Raw genomic sequence first — 21,074 nt, forward strand, 5'->3', positions numbered from 1 at the left:
GCTTACTAAAGTGAAGCTGTTAATACAGCGCTGCAACTGTTGAAATCTGGGAATCCTTCGAAACTACATAAAAATGTTGATTTTTCTCTTGATATAAAACCCTTCGTCATAAATTTAAAATGTCCGCCTGGATGTTTTTTGCTTATTTTAATTGTACGTGGTTCTTTCAATGTCCTGTGAGTAAATATATTTGCCCATTTATCTATAGCAACTGGAACTTATTTTTTTTACAATTAACCGTCTATTAAAAGAGGTAAATTTCACACCTTGCTACTGCGGGGGAGAAGTTACCGTAATAACCCAATATTGGCTGTAAAGCGCAACGTCTCCCCCTTTCAGAAACCGTTGGAATTTTTCAGATAGCGCTAAGTGTCGCGGAATTGCGGTCCCGCAAATTCGACTGAATCCCCCGCGCTCCGTTTAGGACTTACTTAATTTGGTGTCTTTGTCCTTTTGCGTTTCAGTTTCTCACTCAGCAGCGTCTCTCACACTGAGTCCGAAGAAAATAAAGCACTACACCGTCGATGAAATCCGACTGACGTGTAGCGGACCCTCTATTCTCTGGAAAGTGAGGCGGTTCAGACAGTACTACCCGTCCGACATATCGGACTGCTCCGTCTGGGGGAAAATGACCGGACGCACGTGCACCTTCAGCAGTCGCTGGTACCAGAAAGCGGTGTTCTGGTGCGAGTCTGGATCCGGAAAGTTCAGCAACGCAGTCAACGTCACTTTACACGGTAGGTTTACGAACCTTATTTTGCTTTATACCATGTTCACCATGTCAATTAATGAGGTTTTAGTTTTCGTCCTTAAATCAGTTTTAAGTTGAAGACTTTATAGTTGTCAGCTTTTGATAGCAACGAAGAGCTAATGTGTTTATCTTAAAGCAGGTTATACGTTTCAGTTAAAAAAAAAACAAAAAAAAAAAACACCTGAGTGAAGTTGGCCATCCCGCCTTCTTTAAATCGGACAAAATTGGTATCAAACGTTTGCGGAGCAAAAATTTTCGTTTGTACCGCTGTCATTTTAAAGATATTCAGAACTATTTCCAGAGGTCATGAAAGGTCAGAGCCCCCGCCCCCACCACCACCTTCTTCAAATCATCCAAAATTGGTGTCAATCAATTCAACTACGTTTGTGCTGGTTTTGTAGCAAAATTTCCTTTGTGCTACTTTGGCTTTGAAGGTATTAATGAAAGCTTAAAGGTCAAAAACTCACCCACCCCCCCCAGACTTTTTATGAAAAGTCAAATGGCCTTTGAAGCTGCACAAACCAGCACAAGCATAGTCAAGTTGATTGACAATGCACTGTTACTCAGATCTAACAAGGGATGTCTCATGTCTTTATTAGAAAAAACAAAACAAAAACGAAACTATTTCTATCCAACAGCACCCAGGGCGGTCCTGACTGTGTCTCCATCATGGTTGAGTCCCAAAGCCTCAATAACTCTGAGCTGTCAGGTGGAACCTCCTTCGACATCATGGAGGTTCTACTGGTATAAAGCTGTTCCCGACCAGTCGAAGTACAGCTACAGATACGACCCACTGCACGGTACTCGTAAGGGGACTACAAAGAACTCGTATGTCACTCAGGGGGAGAAGCACACAGCAGGATATGCATGCAGAGCTGGAAGAGGAAACCCGGAGATCTTCACTGATTACAGTAAAATCACACTGAGCTGGTCCGCAGGTCAGTGAGATTCTAATGTCTGCGATTATTTCTTTCATGAAAACAAATTAATTTATGATGCAGGTAGACAAAAGAAACAAAGTATAATTGGTTTCTTATACTAAAATAAAGAACTGATTGGACAGGATGTAGAAATGGTGAAGCTAATAGTTACTTGTTATAAGATAAATTCATCAAACCAATTAACCCTTTCAGGCATAGAGACCACTGTAGTCTACAGCTGTCTAAAAGCCATTTTCTTGTTTATTTTTATGTTATAAACACACACGGACCACTGCGTTTCTCGTATTGCAGACTCTCATCCGGCAGCTTCTCTCACGGTGAGTCCTGCCAGGGAGAAACTTTTCACGGGCGACAAAATCCAGCTGAAATGCAGCGGGAGCTCCGGTGTCTGGAGGGTGAGGAGGTTCAGGCAGTCGTCCTACAACTCGGACGTTTCCGACTGCTTCAGCTGGGGGACCATGTCCGGCTCCTCGTGCACCTTCAGCAGCCGCTGGCAGCTAACCGCCGTGTACTGGTGCGAGTCTGGATCGGGACGGCTTAGCAACGCAATCAACATCACCATACACGGTAAAACCACACGTTAAAGCCACAAACGCAGATGTTTCACTGGAATTTTATGTGAGAGGCCAACACAAAGTGGTATACAGTTGTGAAGTGGAAGGAAAGTTATGTGATTCTCAACATTTTGAGCATTTCACATTACTACCATACTTTTGTTAGGTTTTGTTTCTACCAGCTTTGCACATCTAGTGACTGAAATTGGTTTGGTTTGATTTCCATGCCATCACCACTTTTAGTGTTTCTCTTTTTAAAAAAAAACATCCATGTTTCAATTCTAGTCTTGTTTTTTTTTCTGTTATTATTTCTGTCAGCTCGGATGAAACAAACTATGAAACAAAGTCAACTATTTCTCTTCTCCAGCCACACCGAAGGCTGTCCTCACTGTGTCTCCACAATGGGCGAGTCCTGGAGCCTCGGTGACTCTGAGCTGTGAGGTTAAGCCTTCGTCGCCAGGATGGAGGTTCTACTGGTACAAAGCTGTTCCTGAACTGTCCAACACCTACAAATATTACTCGCTGCCTCAGGGAACCCATGAGACTCCACGGGACTCCTACGTCGTCCACGACCAGAAACACACGTCAAGATACGCATGCCGAGCTGGATGGGGAGTCCCGCAGTTTTTCACCAATTACAGCGAGCCAAAGATCGTCTGGTCTGCAGGTCGGTGTGATTCTATTGAATGACCTTACTGATGATTCCCTATGATAATGTCATGTCTGCGTCTCATTTTAACTGGAAATGCTGGTTAACTTATGGTAAAAGTTGTGAAAAGAAACAAAAAAAAAACATCAAGATAAAAAAAAAAAATACAAAGTATGATTGGTAAAAACAAAAGACTTGGACAAGTTGGAGAAATTCTGAAGATATTGGAATCACCTGCCTGAAAAAATAAATATATAAAATCATCAAAGTAACTGGTTATCTTCATCAACTTCTTAAGATCAACCTGCTGAAACCTGCGACGTCCAGAAGGAGAAATCCTCCAAAATGACACAAAATGCGAATCGTGTCCCGTTTTCAGTTGGTTTCTCCTCGGTTTACTTTGCCTCTTTGTTTCTTGTATGCCAGATTCTCACCCAGCAGCAGCTCTCACAGTGAGTCCTGACAGAGACATTTACACTGTTGATGAAGTCCAGCTGACATGCACAGGGAGCTCTGGTGACTGGAAAGTGAGGCGGTTCAGACCGTACTACCAGTCAGACGTATCGGACTGCTCCATCTGGGGGAAAATGAATGGATCCTCATGTACCTTCAGCAGTCCCCAGTACCACAAAGGAGTGTACTGGTGTGAGTCTGGATCCGGAGAGCTCAGTAATGCAGTAAACGTCACAGTAAACAGTAGGTTTGCTTATAAGTTTTTTTGTTTGTTTGTTTTTTTTCTCCTTTCAAAATTTATACCGTGTTGTCCAGGTCGATACTGACAGTTGTCTATACTCAAAGTTAAAGAATTTCATATCCGTTAGTTTGGTAATATTGCACAGCTTTTTAAAACAGTAGCACTTGTGTTTAATTTCTTAGAAAGTCAAGTCTTTTCTTTTTAAACGTTTCTATTGATTGGAGATGGTATTGTCTTCTAGATGTTACTCAAATCTAACGGATGTCTTTACTGTGGGTGGGGGGAAAATACAAAAAAAAAAAAAACTAAACTATTCCTCTGTCCAGATACACCAAAGCCTGTCCTGACTGTGTCTACATCATGGCCGAGTCCTGGAGCCTTAGTGACTCTGAGCTGCAATATTAAACCTTCATCTGAAGAGTGGAGATTCTACTGGTATAAAGCTGTTCCTGATACATCGCAGAACAACTACAGATACAAGCTGCTGTCTGACAGCGTCGACGGGACCACACTGGGGTCCCACATCGTCCACGGAGAGACGCACACGGTTGTGTACGCATGCAGGGCTGGAAGAGAAAAGAAACAGTACTTCACCGAGTACAGTGAACCAAATTTTGTCTGGTCCGCAGGTCAGTGTGATTCTATTCAATAAACTTAATTTAGGAAGCCGTGTTGGGAAACTCTGAGTAGAAGTAATTTACTCTGAATAAACCGACCCAGCTCTGTGATACTCTGGGGTTAAGGTCCCAGAACAGCAGATATTGACAGGGTTATCACAACAATCTTAACAAAAATTAAATAAATAAAGCAATACAGTTTCTGTTGTCAATGTAGCATGGGAGGGACAAAGTCAATGCGTGAGTGCGATTTAGAAGAGAAGTAGTTATATTCTTGAGAGGGTCCAAATAAAAGGAGGATTTTATTTGTTTGAACAAAATATCAATGTCTGCTTTACTTTTACCTGACATCAATAAGGAACACTTCATGAAATGAAAGAGTCATTCATTTCCTTTCACTTATTCCGATTTCTAAAAACAGGGCTAAGAAGGAAAATAAAACCCCTTTTATGATGGTTTCAAACCATCATAAAACGTCGAACGTATCATTTTTCATTGAAGTTCCTCTTGATTTCCTTTGGTCTCTGCGTTTCTTTTATTCCAGTTTCCCACCCAGCAGCGTCTCTCACAGTGAGTCCCGACAGAGACGAACTTTACATCATTGACAACATCCAGCTGAAATGTACAGGAAGCTCTGCTGACTGGAGAGTGAGGCGGTTTAGACAATCGTACTACAAGGCAGATTTATCGGACTGCTCCAGCTGGGGAAAAATGACCGGACCCTTGTGCACCTTCAGCAGTCCCTTCTACCACAGAGCTGTGTACTGGTGTGAGTCTGGATCAGGAGAGTTCAGCAATGCAGTCAACATCACTATAGAATGTAGGTTTATTTACATGATTGTTTGCTACTCTATTGTCCGTTAATGATATTTAACTTCCGTCTTGAGTTCTGTTGGAGAAGTTGATAGCAGTCATTTTGAAAATATCGGACAACATTTAATGCCTTTATTTTAAGGAAGTTGTATCTATGTTTCAGTGTGAAGAAAGTTGAGTCTTCTCTTTTTAAGCTGCTTATTTTATTTTATTTATTTGAGATGCTGGTAGTATTATTCAGATCTAACGGAGAACTTCACAAAAAAACTAAATTATTTATTTTCCCCAGCTGCACCAACGCCCCATCTGACTGTGTCTCCATCATGGCTGAGTCCTGGAGCCTCGGTGACTCTAATCTGTGAGGTTAAACCTCCATCTGCAGGATGGAGGTTCTACTGGTATAAAGCTGTTCCTGATTTATCAAAGAACAACTACAGATACGATCCACTGCCTGACATTATCAGAGGGACCGTAGAGAACGTCTACGTCGTCTATGGACAGACACACACAGCAGGATATTCATGCAGAGGTGGAATAGGAAACCCGGAGCTTTTCACCAAGTACAGTGAGCCAAATATTGTCTGGTCTGCAGGTCAGTGTGATTCTACTGAACAAACTTCTTTATTATTGTCTTTGCTAACCTAATGTCTGTGATAAAACAGTTAAATAATTTTAACTGAAAATGTTTAATATACGTTTAAGGTAGAGAAAAGAAACCTAAAAACACGGCGACGGGAAAAGTTAAAGCATAATTGATAGTCAAAAGAGTGATTCGAAGTGGTCAAGAAATAGTGAAGATAATATGATTCCTTGTTTTGAGAGGGATTCATCAAACTAGTTAATTAGCTTTATTCTTTTTTTATACTCTCGGGCTTGAGAATACAGTGGTGCACCTCTAATTTTCCAAAAAATGAAAATCAGAACATTTGGCTCAAACTTTCTCTCGACTTCTTTTTCGACTCTGTTTCTCGTTCTCCAGCTTCCAATCCGGACGCGTCTCTCACCGTGAGTCCCAAGAGAAAGAAACTTTTCACCGATGAGAAAGTCCAACTGAGCTGCACGGGAAGCGCCGCTGACTGGAGAGTGAATAGGTTTATACAGTCGTACTACCAGTCGGACTCGTCCAACTGCACCGTCTGGGGGAACATGACCGGATCCTCGTGCACCTTCATGAGTTCCGACAACGATGAAGCAGTGTACTGGTGTGAGTCCGGATCGGGAGAGTTCAGCAATGCGGTCAACATCACTTTAAAACGTAGGTTTCCTTGCATGTTTTTATTTCCCGAGGTTCTGTCAGTGAGTCAGAAACGCAGAGCGAGAGTCGAAGCCCAGGCTTGATGTGGCACGATCGCTTTGTCTCTGATTTCGCGAAGACCAAACCAGACTCGGGACGCGCGTGTCAAGCCAGGCTCAAGTAATTCAGATAAAAGCGCGTTCACTGATTTCTTGGACAGACTACAAGACCGATCAGACATTCGCAGATGCGAATGGATAAATTGCGTACGCCACGCTTCGTGCCACACTGGTAGCTTCCTTTCTTCAGAAACCGAAGCACAAATGCTCAATAAAGAAGCTGCTGCTATAGTAGTGACAGAATAACGGATTGACCAAATGCCTAAAATTTACATTTCCTAACATCACATTCGTACAGTTCATGGCGTTACCTTTCATTTTCTCAAATGAAACACTTCAAACTTATAAATGAACAGAGGAAGTCAATATTATAACGTTATTTTCTGTTGTGGAAATGCATAGAGCCTGAACTCTATGGAAGAATGTTGGTGCTAAAATGTTACAAGCGAAATACAGATAATGATAAAACTGATGATAAGCATCATAATGTTAAGATTCACTTGAATGCCAAGATGTGGTAATTTAATGTAGGCTGATATAAATGGCTAGGACAGACGGAGAAGAAAACAAAATTACTGACAAAACACGTTGGTTTCTGACCGCTGTGGATGAACGGATGAGGAACCAGAATTGACCAAACCTGGGGTGTTTCGCCAAAGCTGGATGACACATTAATCTGGGATTAAGCTCTTTGATTCATGTTATAATAATGATTTATAAGTCTAAACTTTTTGAGCAAGTGTCAGGTTTGATTTTGAAGAATGAACTAATGCCTCCATGTCAAGCCTGACTTTATCTCCTACCGTGGGTCTTGGAGTCCTGCGTTTGTGAAACAGTCCTCTGGTTTTGCGTGAATCCGGTTTGGGTTCTTTCCGCATTGGAGTTTGCATATTCTCCCTGCGCATACACGGTTTTTCTCCAGATACTCTGGCTTCTGGATCCAAAAACATGACTGTTGGGTTTATTGGTCTATCTAAAAGTGATTAAAAGCGTGAACGATTGTTGGTCCCGTCTGTCTCTGTGATGCCCAGCAATCGACTGGAGATGCCTCTCGCCTGATGACCTCTGGAAATGAAGTTTCTGTCACTTGGACCTGTTGTTGTCTTTTAAATGCTAGTAATGTAGCTCAGATCTCGCAGAGGATGTTCCATGTCTTTACTATTAAAGAGACTAAACTATTTCTTTTCTCCAGCTGCACCAAGGCCCAAGCTGACTGTGTCTCCATCTTGGCTGAGTCCTGGAGCCTCACTGACTCTGAGCTGTGAGGTCGAACCTCCATCGGCAGGATGGAGGTTCTACTGGTATAAAGCTGTTCCCGATCTGTCTAATGGCTACACGTATGATCTGCTGTCCGACAGCATTAAGGGGACTGTGCAGGACTCCTATGTCGTTCTTGGTCAGAAACGCACAGCGGGGTACGCATGCAGAGCTGGAATCGGAAACCCAGAGACCTTCACCAATCACAGTGAGCCAAAGATCGTCTGGTCAGCAGGTCAGTGTGTTTGAAAGAACCGATTAATTGTTCCCTTTGTTAACTTAATGTCTGCGATTAAGTTGGTTTAGTGATTTCTGTCACTAAACCAAATACTCATTTTAACCGAAAAATTCTGTTTGATGTATGTTGAAAGTCAAGAAACGGATCAAAGGAAACATGGGGATTGAAAAACAAAACGCAAAGTGTGACTGACAAAACCAAAGATTGGATAGGATAGAGAAATTGTGTAGGTATTAGGATTGCTTTTCAAAATATATATTTATCAAGCTAATTAATTAGCTTATCAGTGTCTTAGGATTGAAAATACGGAGTTGAACTTGTTGAAATCTGTAGAGTGACCTGCAGATGGAGAAGCCCTCGGAAATTACGTAAAAACACACAACATACTTCCATGTCTTTCTTGACTGTCCCTTGCAGATTCCCACCCAGCAGCGTCTCTCACAGTGAGTCCTGCCAGAGAGAAACTTTACATCGTTGACGACATCCAGCTGAAATGTACAGGAAGTTCTGCTGACTGGAGAGTGAAGCGGGTTAGACAATCATATGACCAGTCAGACGTATCGGACTGCTCCAGCTGGGGAACCATGACTGGATCCTCCTGTACATTCAGCAGTCCCCAGTACCCCAGAGCAGTGTACTGGTGTGAGTCTGGATCAGGAGAGTTCAGCAATGCAGTCAACGTCACTTTAATCCGTAGGTTTATTTACGTTATTTTTTTTTCCCCTCCTGATTTTAAAGATTTGTCGTCCATATCAGTTTATGATATTCAGCTTTTGTCACATGCATAACATTGTAATGCCTTTATTTTAAAGCAATGACATCTAGGCCTGTCGCGATAAACGATAAATCAATTAATCCCACGATAAATTAAACCTATCCACCACATTTTAATTATCGGCTTTATCGTCTCTTCCTGTCTTTTTTTCTTTCTGTTGATGACACTGAATAAAAACAGGCTCAACTCCGGTGTTCTTCCTTAGTGTAATGTCCAGCACACACTACACGAGTTGTCAGCCGACTGTCGGCCCATTTTCAAAACCTGACAGATATCCTAGGTATAACGGTTCGATCGGGTTCGTCGTGCCGTGTGGTGTCCAGCCACATGGGCACAAAATAATGGCTACAAGTCCAGTTAACTGATTTTAAAACCAGTCATTAATCAATGCTTTACTAGAATCTACTTGTGATCCATGTGGCTAGAGTCAGCGTAAAATCATGACTGAATGAAAATCATTGTAACCTATTTATGTCACGTTAACAAAGAACAGCTGAGAACCTACCGGATTGCGGTAGCAATTTGGCTCCAGTTCCTCCCCTTGTCATTTCTATATTCTTTGCATGAAATGTTGAATAAATATTAATGTTGTTTCCACATATCATCTCCAATGGAGACTTGGAGATGATCCAACGCTGGACTTAAGGTTGCACCTTGTCAGCTGTTTGGGATTCCCCTCCGTAATTTCCCCTCAGAAAGCAGGAGGAGAATCCGGCTTTCTGATTGGCTACATGTCACATTCAGCGTTAAGCTCCCAGTCGGGGAAAACCCCTGAATTAGATCGGAGGCGGCGACAATCTAAATTGCACTACAGGATGATTGGTTTTGAAATCACCAACGATCTAAGATTATCGTGAGGGGAAAATAGGGGAAAAAATTGTGTAGTATGAACTACTGCATTAGGTAGTCGGATGTGCCCATCTTCTCTATTTAAATCTAGTGATTACTGAAGGGCAATACAGACTTCATAATCTGCACTCTTTTGGTTGAATGCAGTATTTATTTCTACTTTGGCTTTATGTTGTTTAGGTTTTATTCAAGTACGTTTTGTTAATGGAGACTTAAGAATCCATTTTATTTTTGTTTTTGGTTGTTTTGTTTATTTTGTTTATTAGTTCCAGTGTTATGTGTTCTTTTGAAAATAAAATGTATGTATCTAAGGCAGGAAATCGCATGCATTATTAGTCATTTCCATGAAATTAATGTCAAAAGGTCTCAAAACAATATTATCGTTTATCGCAATAATTTTTTTAGACAATTAATCGCTCAGCAAAATTTGTAATCATGACAGGCCTTGTGACATCCATGTTTCAGTCCTTAGAGTCTAAGAACTCTTGGATTGCAAGAGTTTTAGAAACTAAGAGTCTTAGAAACTTTAAGAACCTACAAGTTTCTTAAAGTTTTCTTTAGATAGAAATTTGTGGATGCTGTCTTTCAATAGTAGCAATGTTACTCAGATCTAACAGACGATGTCACATGTTTTCACATGACACATGAACTATTTCTCTGTTCAGATCCACCACAGCCGACACTGTTTGTGTCTCCATCATGGCTGAGTCCTGGAGCCTCAGTGACTCTGAGCTGTGAGGTTAAACCTTCATCTGCAGGATGGAGGTTCTACTGGTACAAAGCTGTTCCTGATTTATCAAAGGACAACTACAGATATGATCCACTGCCTGACATTACCGGAGGGACCGTAGAAAATGTCTACATCGTCTATGGACAGAAACACACAGCAGGGTTTTCATGCAGAGGTGGGAAAGGAAACCCAGAGCTTTTCACCGAGTACAGTGAGCCAAGGTTTGTCTGGTCTGCAGGTCAGTGTGATTCCATTTTATGAACTGATTGTCACTGCTTTTGTTAACTTAATGTCTGGGATAATTTCTTTCAATTAAACAAATACTCGTTTTGGGTGAAAATGTGTAATTTTATGTCTGAGCTAGAGAAAGGAAACACAGAAACATGACGACTAACAAAGTCAAAGTAGAATTGATTAAAACAAAAGAGTGATCCGACATGGTGAAGACAGTCCACTTTTAGATTTTACATTCATCAAGCTAATAATTAGCTACATTTGTTAAAATTCTCAGGATTTCAAAAACGGTTTAAATACTAGAATGTGAATCATTTTCATTGAACTTTCTCTTGATTTCTTTTGGTCTCTGCTTTCCTTTTATTCAGATTCTCATCCAGCAGCGTCTCTCACAGTGAGTCCCGACAGAGAGAAACTTTATATCGTTGATGACATCCAGCTGAAATGTACAGGAAGCTCTACTGACTGGAGAGTGAGGCGGATTAGACAATCATACAACCACTCGGACGTATCGGACTGCTCCAGCTGGGGAACAATGACTGGATCCTCGTGTAGCTTCAGCAGTCTCCAGTACAATGTAGCTCTGTACTGGTGTGAGTCTGAATCAGGAGAGTTCAGCAATGCAGTCAACATCACTGTGCACCGTAGGTTTATTTGCATTTCTCTTTCTTCTGATTTTCAATGTTTATGCCATTGTTTTCCATTCTAATTATATGTTCAGTTTTGTTCCAAGTGACATTTTTCAAGTTTGTCAGATGTGGAGGGTTGACAGTGGAAAATTTTGATGAAAGAAGTGTCTCCTTTTGTGTCGACGCTTCGAAACGTGTCAAACAAGCCAGGAGAATTATTCTGAGGCACGTTTTAGAGGTGGGGTTAGATCCACAGTATTGGTAACGCTGGTCAACAGCCAAAAACTGTATGGATTTTGATGTGCTGAATCCAAAAATCACATTGGTTTTGGTCAGTCGGGTCAACTTTTTGAACTAAGATACATATCAGTTTGAGGTACTGATGAAAAAGTACTTGTTCCATTGGCAGATTATTTCACTTCTAACAAGACATCTTTCACATGTTATAAGTTAATTCATCTGCCAATGGAACAAACACTTTTCCATCAATATTAATTACCTAATATGATCACCTGTATTTTGCTGAAAAGTTACTTTTAAGTTAGTTTGTCTTACTTCAATTGCACTAAGATATTTGCACTATAAACTAAACCAAAAATACTTTAAGATTTTGTGTTTTTGCAGTGAGAAAGGAGTCTTTTCTTTTTAAAAGTTCTTTGAGTTGACTTGATATGTTGTTGTCTTTTAAATACTAGTAAGTATCTTAACAGCGGATGTCCCATCTCTTTCCACATGTGGGGGGAAACAAAACCTAAACTACCTCTCCTGTCCAGTTGTACAAACGCCCCGGCTGACCGTGTCTCCGTTGTGGCTGAGTCCCGGCGCCGTGGTGACGCTGCGCTGCGAGGTGGAGCCTCAGTCGGCGGGAAGGAGGTTCTACTGGTATAAAGCTGTTCCTGATCTGTCGCAGATTAAATTCAGATACAATTTGCTGCCTGCCAGCGTCGACGGGACAGTAGAGAACTCCTTCGTCATTCACAAACAGAAACACACAGCAGGATACGCGTGTATAGCTGGATGGGAAAACGTAGAGTATTCCACTAATTACAGTGAACCACAGTTTGTCTGGTCAGCTGGTCAGTATGTTTCTGTTTGATAAACACATTTACAATTCCCTTTGTTGAATTAAGGCCTGCAATCATTTCTGTCCGTAAAACACATAGTCATGTTACTTGAACTGTTTAATTTATGCTAAAGTACAAAAACAAAGCATAATTCATAAAGACAAAGATTAATTGGACAGAGCAGAAACAGAGAAGCTCGTAGAATTACTTGTGTAAAGATGGATTTAAACGAATCAGTTAGCTTCATTTATTAGCTTCTCTGGATTGAAAACACATCGCTGCACCTGTTAAAATTCGTAAAGTTGTCTACAGAATTAGAAATCCTTCAGAATATAATGGAACACAGAGCATGTCTGATTTTCATTTTGATTTTCTCTTGGTTTATTTCGTCTCTTGTACTTCAGATGCTCACCCAGCAGCGTCTCTCACAATGAGTCCCGTCAGAGAGAAACTTTTCACTTTCGACGAAGTCCATCTGCACTGCACGGGAAGCTCTGCTGACTGGAGAGTGAGGAGGATCGCAGAGTCGTCCTACTCGAACTGCTCCGTCTGGGGGACAATGACCGGATCCCTGTGCACCTTCAGCAGCCGCTGGTTGCATAAAGCAGTGTACTGGTGCGAGTCTGGATCCGGAGAGTTCAGCAACGCAGTCAACATCTCCATACACCGTAGGTTAATCTATGGCAGGGGTGGCCAAGTCCAGTCCTCGAGAGCCACCATCCTGCAAGTTTTAGAAGTATCCTTACTCCAACAGACCGGGATCAGCTCTACAAAGGCCTGATAACGAGCCATTCATTTGATTCAGGTGTGTTGAAGCAGGGATGCATCTGAAAGTTGCAGGATGGTGGCTCTCGAGGACTGGACTTGGCCACACCTGATCTATGGTTATCATCTGACTTTCACTTTTTTTTTTTTTTTTTTTTCTGTACCATGTTGTCAGTGTCGGTTCAGACATTTTCAGCTATGAGTCGCTTTATGTTGAAGTCGTTGCTTTGTTCCAACAAAGAAATAAACAAAGAAAGCCGAGCCTTGTCATTTTTAGCCTCTCTTTTATTTAAAGTTGTTGACGGCTTGGATGTATGATCACCATCACACTTTTACTCAAATTTCACATCGAAAAAAGAAAACAAATCTAAACTGTTTCTGTCCAGTCGCACCGTTGCTTCACCTGACTGTGTCTCCATCATGGCTGATTCCCGGAGCCTCAGTAAACCTGAGCTGTGAGGTCGATCCTCCGTCTGAAGGATGGATGTTCTACTGGTATGAAGCTGTTCCCGATCTGTCAAGAAATGACTACAGATATGAGCTGCTGCCCGATAACGTCAATGGGACGAAGCAGGACTCCCTGGTCATTCATGGGCAGAATCACACAGCAGGATATGCATGTAGGGTGGGATATGGAAACCCAGAGTTTCTCTCTCGATACAGTGAACCAAAGTTTGTCTGCTCTCCAGGTCAGTGCGTTTCCCTTCTTACAATTAATGTGTTTTTGTAATTTACCAACATGACCTCCCCCAAGACTCCCTTTTTGTGGTTTTTACTGCACAGAGGTTGGTAAAGGTAAAAACGTAGAGATATGACTCGATCGTTGGAAAAGAACGGAAAGTATTTTACAGGGTATAAAAAGAGGAGAGGATGATTTGTGCTGATTTATTTTTTTCATCCACAATCAAGATTTTAGGTCAGACAATAAGATAAACAGGCCTGAGACGCTGACGATTAAGAAAAACACTCATGAGGTTAGAAGTGAAGAGCAACTAAATCAAAGTGTCAATCTGTCCCACAGACAACAGACATACATGTATTTAACATGTTTTTTCTTTTTCTTTACTTAGACATCGTAAAAGGTTTTAATTTGAAGCCAGAAAGTCTGTTTCTGAATTAAGGACTTCTTTATTCCCTTTCTTTTTACACTGATTCCTCTGTTCATGTTGTTTTATTTAGCCTCCCGTCCAGCAGCGTCTCTCTCAGTGAGTCCTGACAGAGAGCAACACTTCACCTCTGAGTCTGTGACTCTGAACTGTGGAGGAAACTCTGCTGAGTGGAGAGTGAAGGAGTTGAGAGAATCGGGTTCCTCATCGTTCACCGACTCGTGCTCCGCCTCGGGGGCAATGAATGGGTCCTTGTGTGCCTTCAGCAGTCCACAGCACTACAAAGCCGTGTTCTGGTGCGAGTCTGAATCAGGAGAGCTCAGCAACGCAGTCAACATCACTGTGCAAGGTACAGCCTGTGTGGTTTTTCATTCAGTTCAACAACTATCATCTCTGCTAGCGCTACAAAATTGAAAAGAAAAAGTGCAAAATGTCTTAATCATATTTCATTTTATCTATAATCTAATTTTTATTCTACCAACAAGTTGCTTATTGGTATTATTGAGGTTTCAGTTCAATTTCCTACTTTAAAAAGTGCCTTAACTGCATCAGGTGAGCTGCTCTTCCTCAGGACCTGCTGTACAAATTCAGTGCAACGGGCCAAATGTTTGTCGTCTTGGACAACAAATATTTTCTTCTTCTGTGGTGTACAGAATTAATTTAAATTAGGTTGTCTGAACGTTTTTATTTAGCCTTTTTGGATGTAGATTTAGTTTCAGGCTGTAGAGATCACAACACAAATTGTTCCCAAACTTTGAAATCACCATGGATTTTGATTATATCCAGATATTGGCCGTCATAACCAGCGTTTTCGCATGTAGTGTGGTCCGACCCGGCATGAACCGATGCCTTTTGCCCCTTACAGCAGTTCAAACCAAATGACAAGATGGGGTTGCAAAACACAACACAGCCCTGGTGCTTTTCACCAAGGGTTCAAAATTCCAACACTTTGTTTCTGCATGGACTTTCCACAATATTCCTATGCAGATGTGGGTTCCCTCCAAGAGCTTTGGCTTCTCCCACCATCAAAAAAGCTGGTTAGTTTCGGTTAATTGGCCCCTTTACATTGTGTTATGATTTGCGGTTGTTGAGGTTCGGACCCAAAAGCAGAGAGGTGAGGCAGCAACTGAGTTTTGAGGATTTAATGAGGATCTTCAGAGAGTCCAGGCAGCAGGTGAGCAATGAAGCTAAAGCTCAGCACACAGGAGCTCTTCAACATGACATAATTACTGGTTTCTTAGTTACTCCACTGTCCATCAGTTGAAATAAAATGCAAACTGCACTTCAATCACCATTTGTTCTTGTATCATCAGCTCACGACAAAAAGTATGTCAGATATCAATTAATATGAATAATTCAATAAATGCTTTCTTTGTGCAAGTTGAGTTTTGCAGTACAAAATTATAAATTATCTGATGGGCTTTTCAAAAATAATCAAATATCTTCTCACCACCAAAGTGAGCTGGACTCACCTCACAAAACCACAGGAAAAAAGTTTTGTTTGGGATGGCAAAAACAATTCTTATAAATAAATACACACACAAATAAATAAATATAACAACTTTATTGAATTATTTATATTAATTGATATCTGACCTTGCCCTTCTTAACTTCCTCTAATTGTCTCCAGCAGCTGATTTCTGACTGAAGCTTCATTTTCTCTGTCTGGTTTCCAGATGAAGATCTTCTCCTGGTGAGCCCCGTCCATCCTGTGACTGAAGGAGCTTCTGTTACTCTGAGCTGCAGACTGAGAGGAGAAAACAAACTTTCTAATGTGATTTTCTATCATGATGACAAACTGATCCAAAATGACAGCAGAGGAGAGCTGAAGATCTCTGCAGTGTCTCAGTCAGATGAAGGTTTCTACAAGTGTGAACATTCAGGAGACGTTTCACCTCAGAGCTGGATGGGAGTTAAAGGTGAGCAGAGTTAAAGCACTGCCTGTGATTTAATAAATGAGGCGACTGTTTTATTTCAAGACATATTTTCAATACTTTTTTGTTTTGCAGCCGTTTTAAAAAAGAGCAGCTCTTCATTTCCTGTAATGTGGGCCGTGGGACCGCTTTGTGGAATCGTCCTCCTTCTTCTCCTGCTGCTTCTGATTCGCTTCATAAGGCTCAAAGGTCAGACTTTCATTTTCTTATGAAGAACCAATAGTTAATGTTAAGTCACTCTCACTTACCAGCAATCTCATGGTGGAGATAAACAGAAGACTAACACGTTTTACATGTTATCATTTTACTATAAATACAAGTAATCTAAGCGTGCCTTCACACCAGGAAAGTCCTTTGATCCAGACCAAAAGCAGACTTTATTTTATATTTAATTTTTTTTTTCATTCGGTGCGCTTTGCTTTCAAATTGGGCTTTTTAGCAAGCGGACTATAATTTGTAAACAAAGCTGGTTGATGATCGAGGGTCCGGATTGAGGCCGGTCTGTTCGCACCTGAATCGAACCGTGACAGAAGAGGGAAACAAACTGGTTCATTTAAACCCGACCAAATGTATCAGGTGTGAATATCCCCTTAGTGTGATTACTTGAAAGTATCATTACAATATTATAGAATTATTAATGTCAACTTTGAAACATTTACTGATGTATTTTTTTTAAGTAAATTGTGTTTTGCTTTTTGTGATGGCTATGAAATGAAAGAGATGCAACTAAATGAAGATTTGGCTTTTTTTTATTTGCATTATTTATTTACTTGCAAACAAAAAAGTGTGTATATATATATATATATATATATATATATATATATATATATATATATATATATATATATATATATACACACACACACATACACTTTTTTGTTTAGTTTTCAACTGATAACTTCTGCTCTCTAAAGAGCCAAACTCAAATAAAATGAATATGTCATGGTACAATTGTGAAAGGAAATCATTTGTGTTGTATTTTATTAGGCACTTCCTACTTCTATGACTTAGTGAGACCCACTAAAGAACCTGAAAACGGTAAAGTTCACCTGCTGAAATTCTGAGATATTCAAGAAAAGAATGACATCAAGATGACTGAAATGATGTGTTAATGTGTTACAGATCCAAAGAAAGATCAAAGCATCTCCTACTCGCTCCTTAACTTTAAAAACACTGGAAACATGAGTGAGTTCCTCCAACGTTGTCAGATTAAATAATATGTTCTGAAAGTTTCATTTTCAAAAAGCCTGACTTTAATTTGTTTTTGTTTTTTTTGTCCTTTTGTCAGGGCACTATCTGGAACCAGATGACAGTTTTGTCAGTTCTGATGTGAGAGTAGGAGCTGCAGGTACAGTCAGCAGACACAGAAACCATTGGACATCATTTGGTTAGAAATTGTCAGAAGTTATTCATGTTCAAGTATTTCAATAGTTGTGGGTGTAGACTACAGGTTCACTCACTCAGATTCAACATCCTTCATTTACTTTGTCCTAGTTTGAGCTTTAATATGTTTCTATTTGGAAACAGCCATGTTTATCAGTTTTAACCAATCAGAATCCTACATGGCTTTATAGACTCAAAACATCCATAACATTTGACACAAACCAAAGACTTGTTGACGAGTGTTATTTGCTTTGACATTTTAAATTGAATATTTGGCTCAAATATAGTGTAATCTCCATGGTTCAGATCTATTTCACATTTGTCCTAGTCCATGTAACTGTCTCACCTGAGTCCTCTCTGCCTTTACAGGAAGGTCCAGTCTAGCAGCATCCGACGCAGCCGTTTATTCTGAAGTGAAATCGACCTCTGGATACTGATGATGCTCTTTGGACTCGATGTTAGAGGGGTTTGTTCCAAAAAGACAGCTTTAGATATACATTTTCATATGTGCTCAAGTGAGTTATGATCCGGATATTCAAATATTTAATTCAGGATTGGTTCGAGAAAGCAATGTAATATTCCAACGTGAAACAAAATGGGCATATTAGGTAAAATGTGCCTGGTTTCAAGATGAAATCAGAAACAGGTGCATTTATTCACGTTGGACTATGAAATGCATAAAATTTTACAAAAACTTAAACTTGACGTAAAAAGGAGCGGATTTACAGATTAAGGATGTTAAGGGAGATATTGAGGTTTACATTCTGACTGTATAGTTTTAAGTGAAACAGGGCAACAAAAACAAATATGTCAACAGGGGGCTTCTGATGGGCAACCGCCCAGGGTGGCATCTTCTAAGGGGCAGCATATGCTCCGCCAACCCCTGCGGCTCCCCCTGCTCAATCGAGGGATCTGAATAAAGCATCACTTGATAGACTGATGTGATGCCTAGTTCGTTTACATAACTGCATAGTGAAAGGGTGAGGGGTTACTGTGGTCACACAACATGTCTCTGATTAACTCAGAAACATGATAAAGGAAATCCCAGATTGTATAATTGTGTAACATAAAAAGAGCAGCAACAGTGGGACTTTAGCAATGACTTTGAAGTAGGGCTGTTGTAAACGAATATTTTAGTAATCGAGTAATCTATCGATTATTCTTACGATAATCGAGTAATCGGATAAAAAAAATATAAAATGAAATATTGGTAAATCTGGCATAATACCGGTGTTACTATCAGATATCAATATCAGTCCAATTTTTCATACTTGAGAATCCCTAACAGTTACTTTTTTGTAGTTTAGAAAACTAACCTGTAACAATAATAGCTCACTTTCTAAGTTAACCAGAAGAAAAGTTATAGAAAAATCTGAAATTATATTGAATTTAATAACAAAGAAGCAGGCTCACAAATATGCTTATAAAAATGTCTACAATCCAGCTTTTAGTTTATGTATTCATCTTCAGTGAGTTTAATAGATTAATTAAACTCACCTTGCCACCTAACCTGTCACGCTTTGGGTTTGAAAATACGGGAAATGCCGCCTGGAGTGGGAGGAGAGGGCGAATGAACGAACGTAAGATGGGGTGGAGGGGAGGAAATAGACCAGTGGACTGACGAACCGTTAGACCGGGGGACGAACACGGGGGGAAGCAATACGGGATATTTACGACACCTTCACTGGTCACACTCAGAAACTCATCTACCAGCCATGTACATGCGCTCCGCCACCCGTTTCTTCAGACCGGGATATGAAATTTATTGTGCGGTTCGTTGGTAAAGCTACATTTACACGGTAAGCATCAGCTACTCAGCCGCCCGCCCTGTTCAGTCTATCCGCTCACCTCAGCGCTCTTCCCGCCGTTCGCTTTCAACCAGCAGCCCCGGAGGAGAAATGCTGCCGTACTCCAGGCATTCCCCCAGTTATTTTAAGGATGCTTATTGGTTCCCCAAAAACGATAAAAAGTCGGGCATTATCATCAATCAATAAAATCCCCACGGGCCAATCTTGAAGATTGGACTTTATGCCGCTGAGACTTAGCTTTTGTCAACAACTCAGAGGCGGAAGTGAGAGCTCCGCGCAACGCAAATGAAGTCCCGGCCGGAACACGGTGCGCTAACTAATAAAACATAAATTAACGAAGCTTCGAGGCAGGTAAATTTTCCTCGAGGAATTTTAGTAATCGAGGTACTCGAATCATTCGAGGAATCGTTTCAGCCCTACTTTGAAGAACAACGTCATTCTGATACTTGAAGTGTCTTTTGATGTGGGAAGAATATTTACCGACTAGAGCAACAAGCAGAAGCAGCTCAAGTAATGATGATGGTTTTGTTGCACAAACATGAGTGTAAAAATGTCGAGCGTTTGGTTTTCATAACCACTAAAAGGCTAAAGATTGATAAGATGAATGTTTCATAATGCAGATTTTAAAATCAATCTATTATTTTTGCTTGTTGATGTGTTGTTATTAGATGTTAAATGGACAGGAGTGTTTGTTAGATATTGTGATTATTCCTGAAGGCCAAAATGTAAAAACATTGCAATTGTGTGCAACTCCTGCTGTAACGGTTAAGTTATATCAAATGATCCTTTGCTGTTTCTTTGCTGTTTCTTGGACTCTGACTTGCTAATCAAATAATGTTTAGTGAAAATATTTTTTTATATCTGTAATGAAAATGTGAGTTTCTGGTGATTTTCACGTCTGCAATAAAAACTTGAATCTGTGAAATGCATGAGTGTCCAATAACTAAGATAGGTTGAGTTTGACCTCAGATAAGGGAGCAGGCAAGGCGGGCTCCGATCAGCTGCAGGAGACAGAGAAGCTCTACTGTAACTAGGCCAGAGGGAAGAAGGTTTTCACTCCCAAGGCATCGTCACTGGACAAGAGCTGGACTATGGGCTGGACAATGTCCCGGAATCTCACCAACTCAAAGATACGCACCAGACAATTGACTGGTTCGAAATGCAGACAGTTCTGATCAATTGACGCATAAAAACCAAGATAAGAAAGAATCTAACAGCTCAGTAATGAAATAAAAAATCTCCCAGCATCAAGCAGCGAGCGTGGAATTCCTCCAAACAGGAGAGGTTCAAAGATTCATCCGCCAGACTAGGAGAAGATGTTCTTTGCTTACGGAGGTTCCAACACTTTACAAAACTATTCCTGCCACTGAACCAAAGTTTGTCTTGTCTATTGGTCTATTGCCATCAGGCAGGAATAGTTTTCCTGCCTGATGGTGGACAACAAAGTCACCACAAGCTTTCAGTGCATCGATGGTTGGCAGCACCGGTGGTTTTCTCGATTTCAATGCATGATGTCTCGGGTTGTTCATCTGGAAGGATCAAATTCGTCTTGTTTTGGTTTATGGGAACACTGTTCTTTGTGAGGTTGTCACGGAGACCTATTTATAACCTGACAGTAGAGATCCTTTAAAACCACGAGTGGGTGATTTCTGAAAATGTATGAGTTTACCTTCATTTAGTGTTCAAAGATCAGGGTCCACAGAAAGCATACAGCAGCAGGGGGATAATTAAATAACATAAATCCAGATTAAATTCTGTTTAGAATTGAAATGCAGAATTTAGTGTCTAATAAAGATTGTAGAGGTAGAGAGGGACCAGTGCACCGTCCTAGATTTATGAGAACCTGTCATCAGGTTTACTTTGAGATATGACTCAGGCCATTACCAAAGCTTTGTTTGAAAGACACCCTCTAGACTAAAAGAAAATAATT

The 21,074-nt window shown here is 40.6% G+C and overlaps 2 protein-coding genes across 2 annotated transcripts in view; both read left to right on the top strand.

The window, feature by feature from the left end:
* The window catches only part of LOC106909884 (uncharacterized), a 30,565-nt gene extending 12,792 nt beyond the window's left edge, over nt 1-17,773 (top strand). Inside the window, exons 9-26 of the mRNA XM_088015996.1 lie at nt 465-737; nt 1,390-1,689; nt 1,984-2,259; nt 2,614-2,934; nt 4,751-5,026; nt 5,309-5,584; nt 5,999-6,274; nt 7,565-7,864; nt 8,285-8,560; nt 10,157-10,459; nt 10,824-11,099; nt 11,858-12,160; nt 12,553-12,816; nt 15,696-15,947; nt 16,029-16,142; nt 17,076-17,138; nt 17,242-17,301; nt 17,706-17,773. Coding sequence (XP_087872122.1) covers nt 465-737; nt 1,390-1,689; nt 1,984-2,259; nt 2,614-2,934; nt 4,751-5,026; nt 5,309-5,584; nt 5,999-6,274; nt 7,565-7,864; nt 8,285-8,560; nt 10,157-10,459; nt 10,824-11,099; nt 11,858-12,160; nt 12,553-12,816; nt 15,696-15,947; nt 16,029-16,142; nt 17,076-17,138; nt 17,242-17,301; nt 17,706-17,773 — 4,277 coding nt within the window. The remainder of the gene's footprint in view (nt 1-464; nt 738-1,389; nt 1,690-1,983; nt 2,260-2,613; nt 2,935-4,750; nt 5,027-5,308; nt 5,585-5,998; nt 6,275-7,564; nt 7,865-8,284; nt 8,561-10,156; nt 10,460-10,823; nt 11,100-11,857; nt 12,161-12,552; nt 12,817-15,695; nt 15,948-16,028; nt 16,143-17,075; nt 17,139-17,241; nt 17,302-17,705) is intronic.
* On the top strand, nt 2,937-4,260 carry LOC148153974 (uncharacterized). Its single transcript, XM_088016251.1, has 2 exons — nt 2,937-3,591; nt 3,916-4,260. Exons 1-2 carry the CDS (start codon nt 3,315-3,317, stop codon nt 4,239-4,241), a joined length of 603 nt encoding a protein of 200 aa, XP_087872377.1. The 5' UTR covers nt 2,937-3,314; the 3' UTR covers nt 4,242-4,260.
* Nucleotides 17,774-21,074: the final 3,301 nt, after the last annotated feature.

The sequence above is a fragment of the Poecilia mexicana genome, unplaced genomic scaffold (genome assembly GCF_051168715.1).
Source record: "Poecilia mexicana isolate PSO_F unplaced genomic scaffold, ASM5116871v1 scaffold_18, whole genome shotgun sequence".
Taxonomy (NCBI): domain Eukaryota; kingdom Metazoa; phylum Chordata; class Actinopteri; order Cyprinodontiformes; family Poeciliidae; genus Poecilia; species Poecilia mexicana.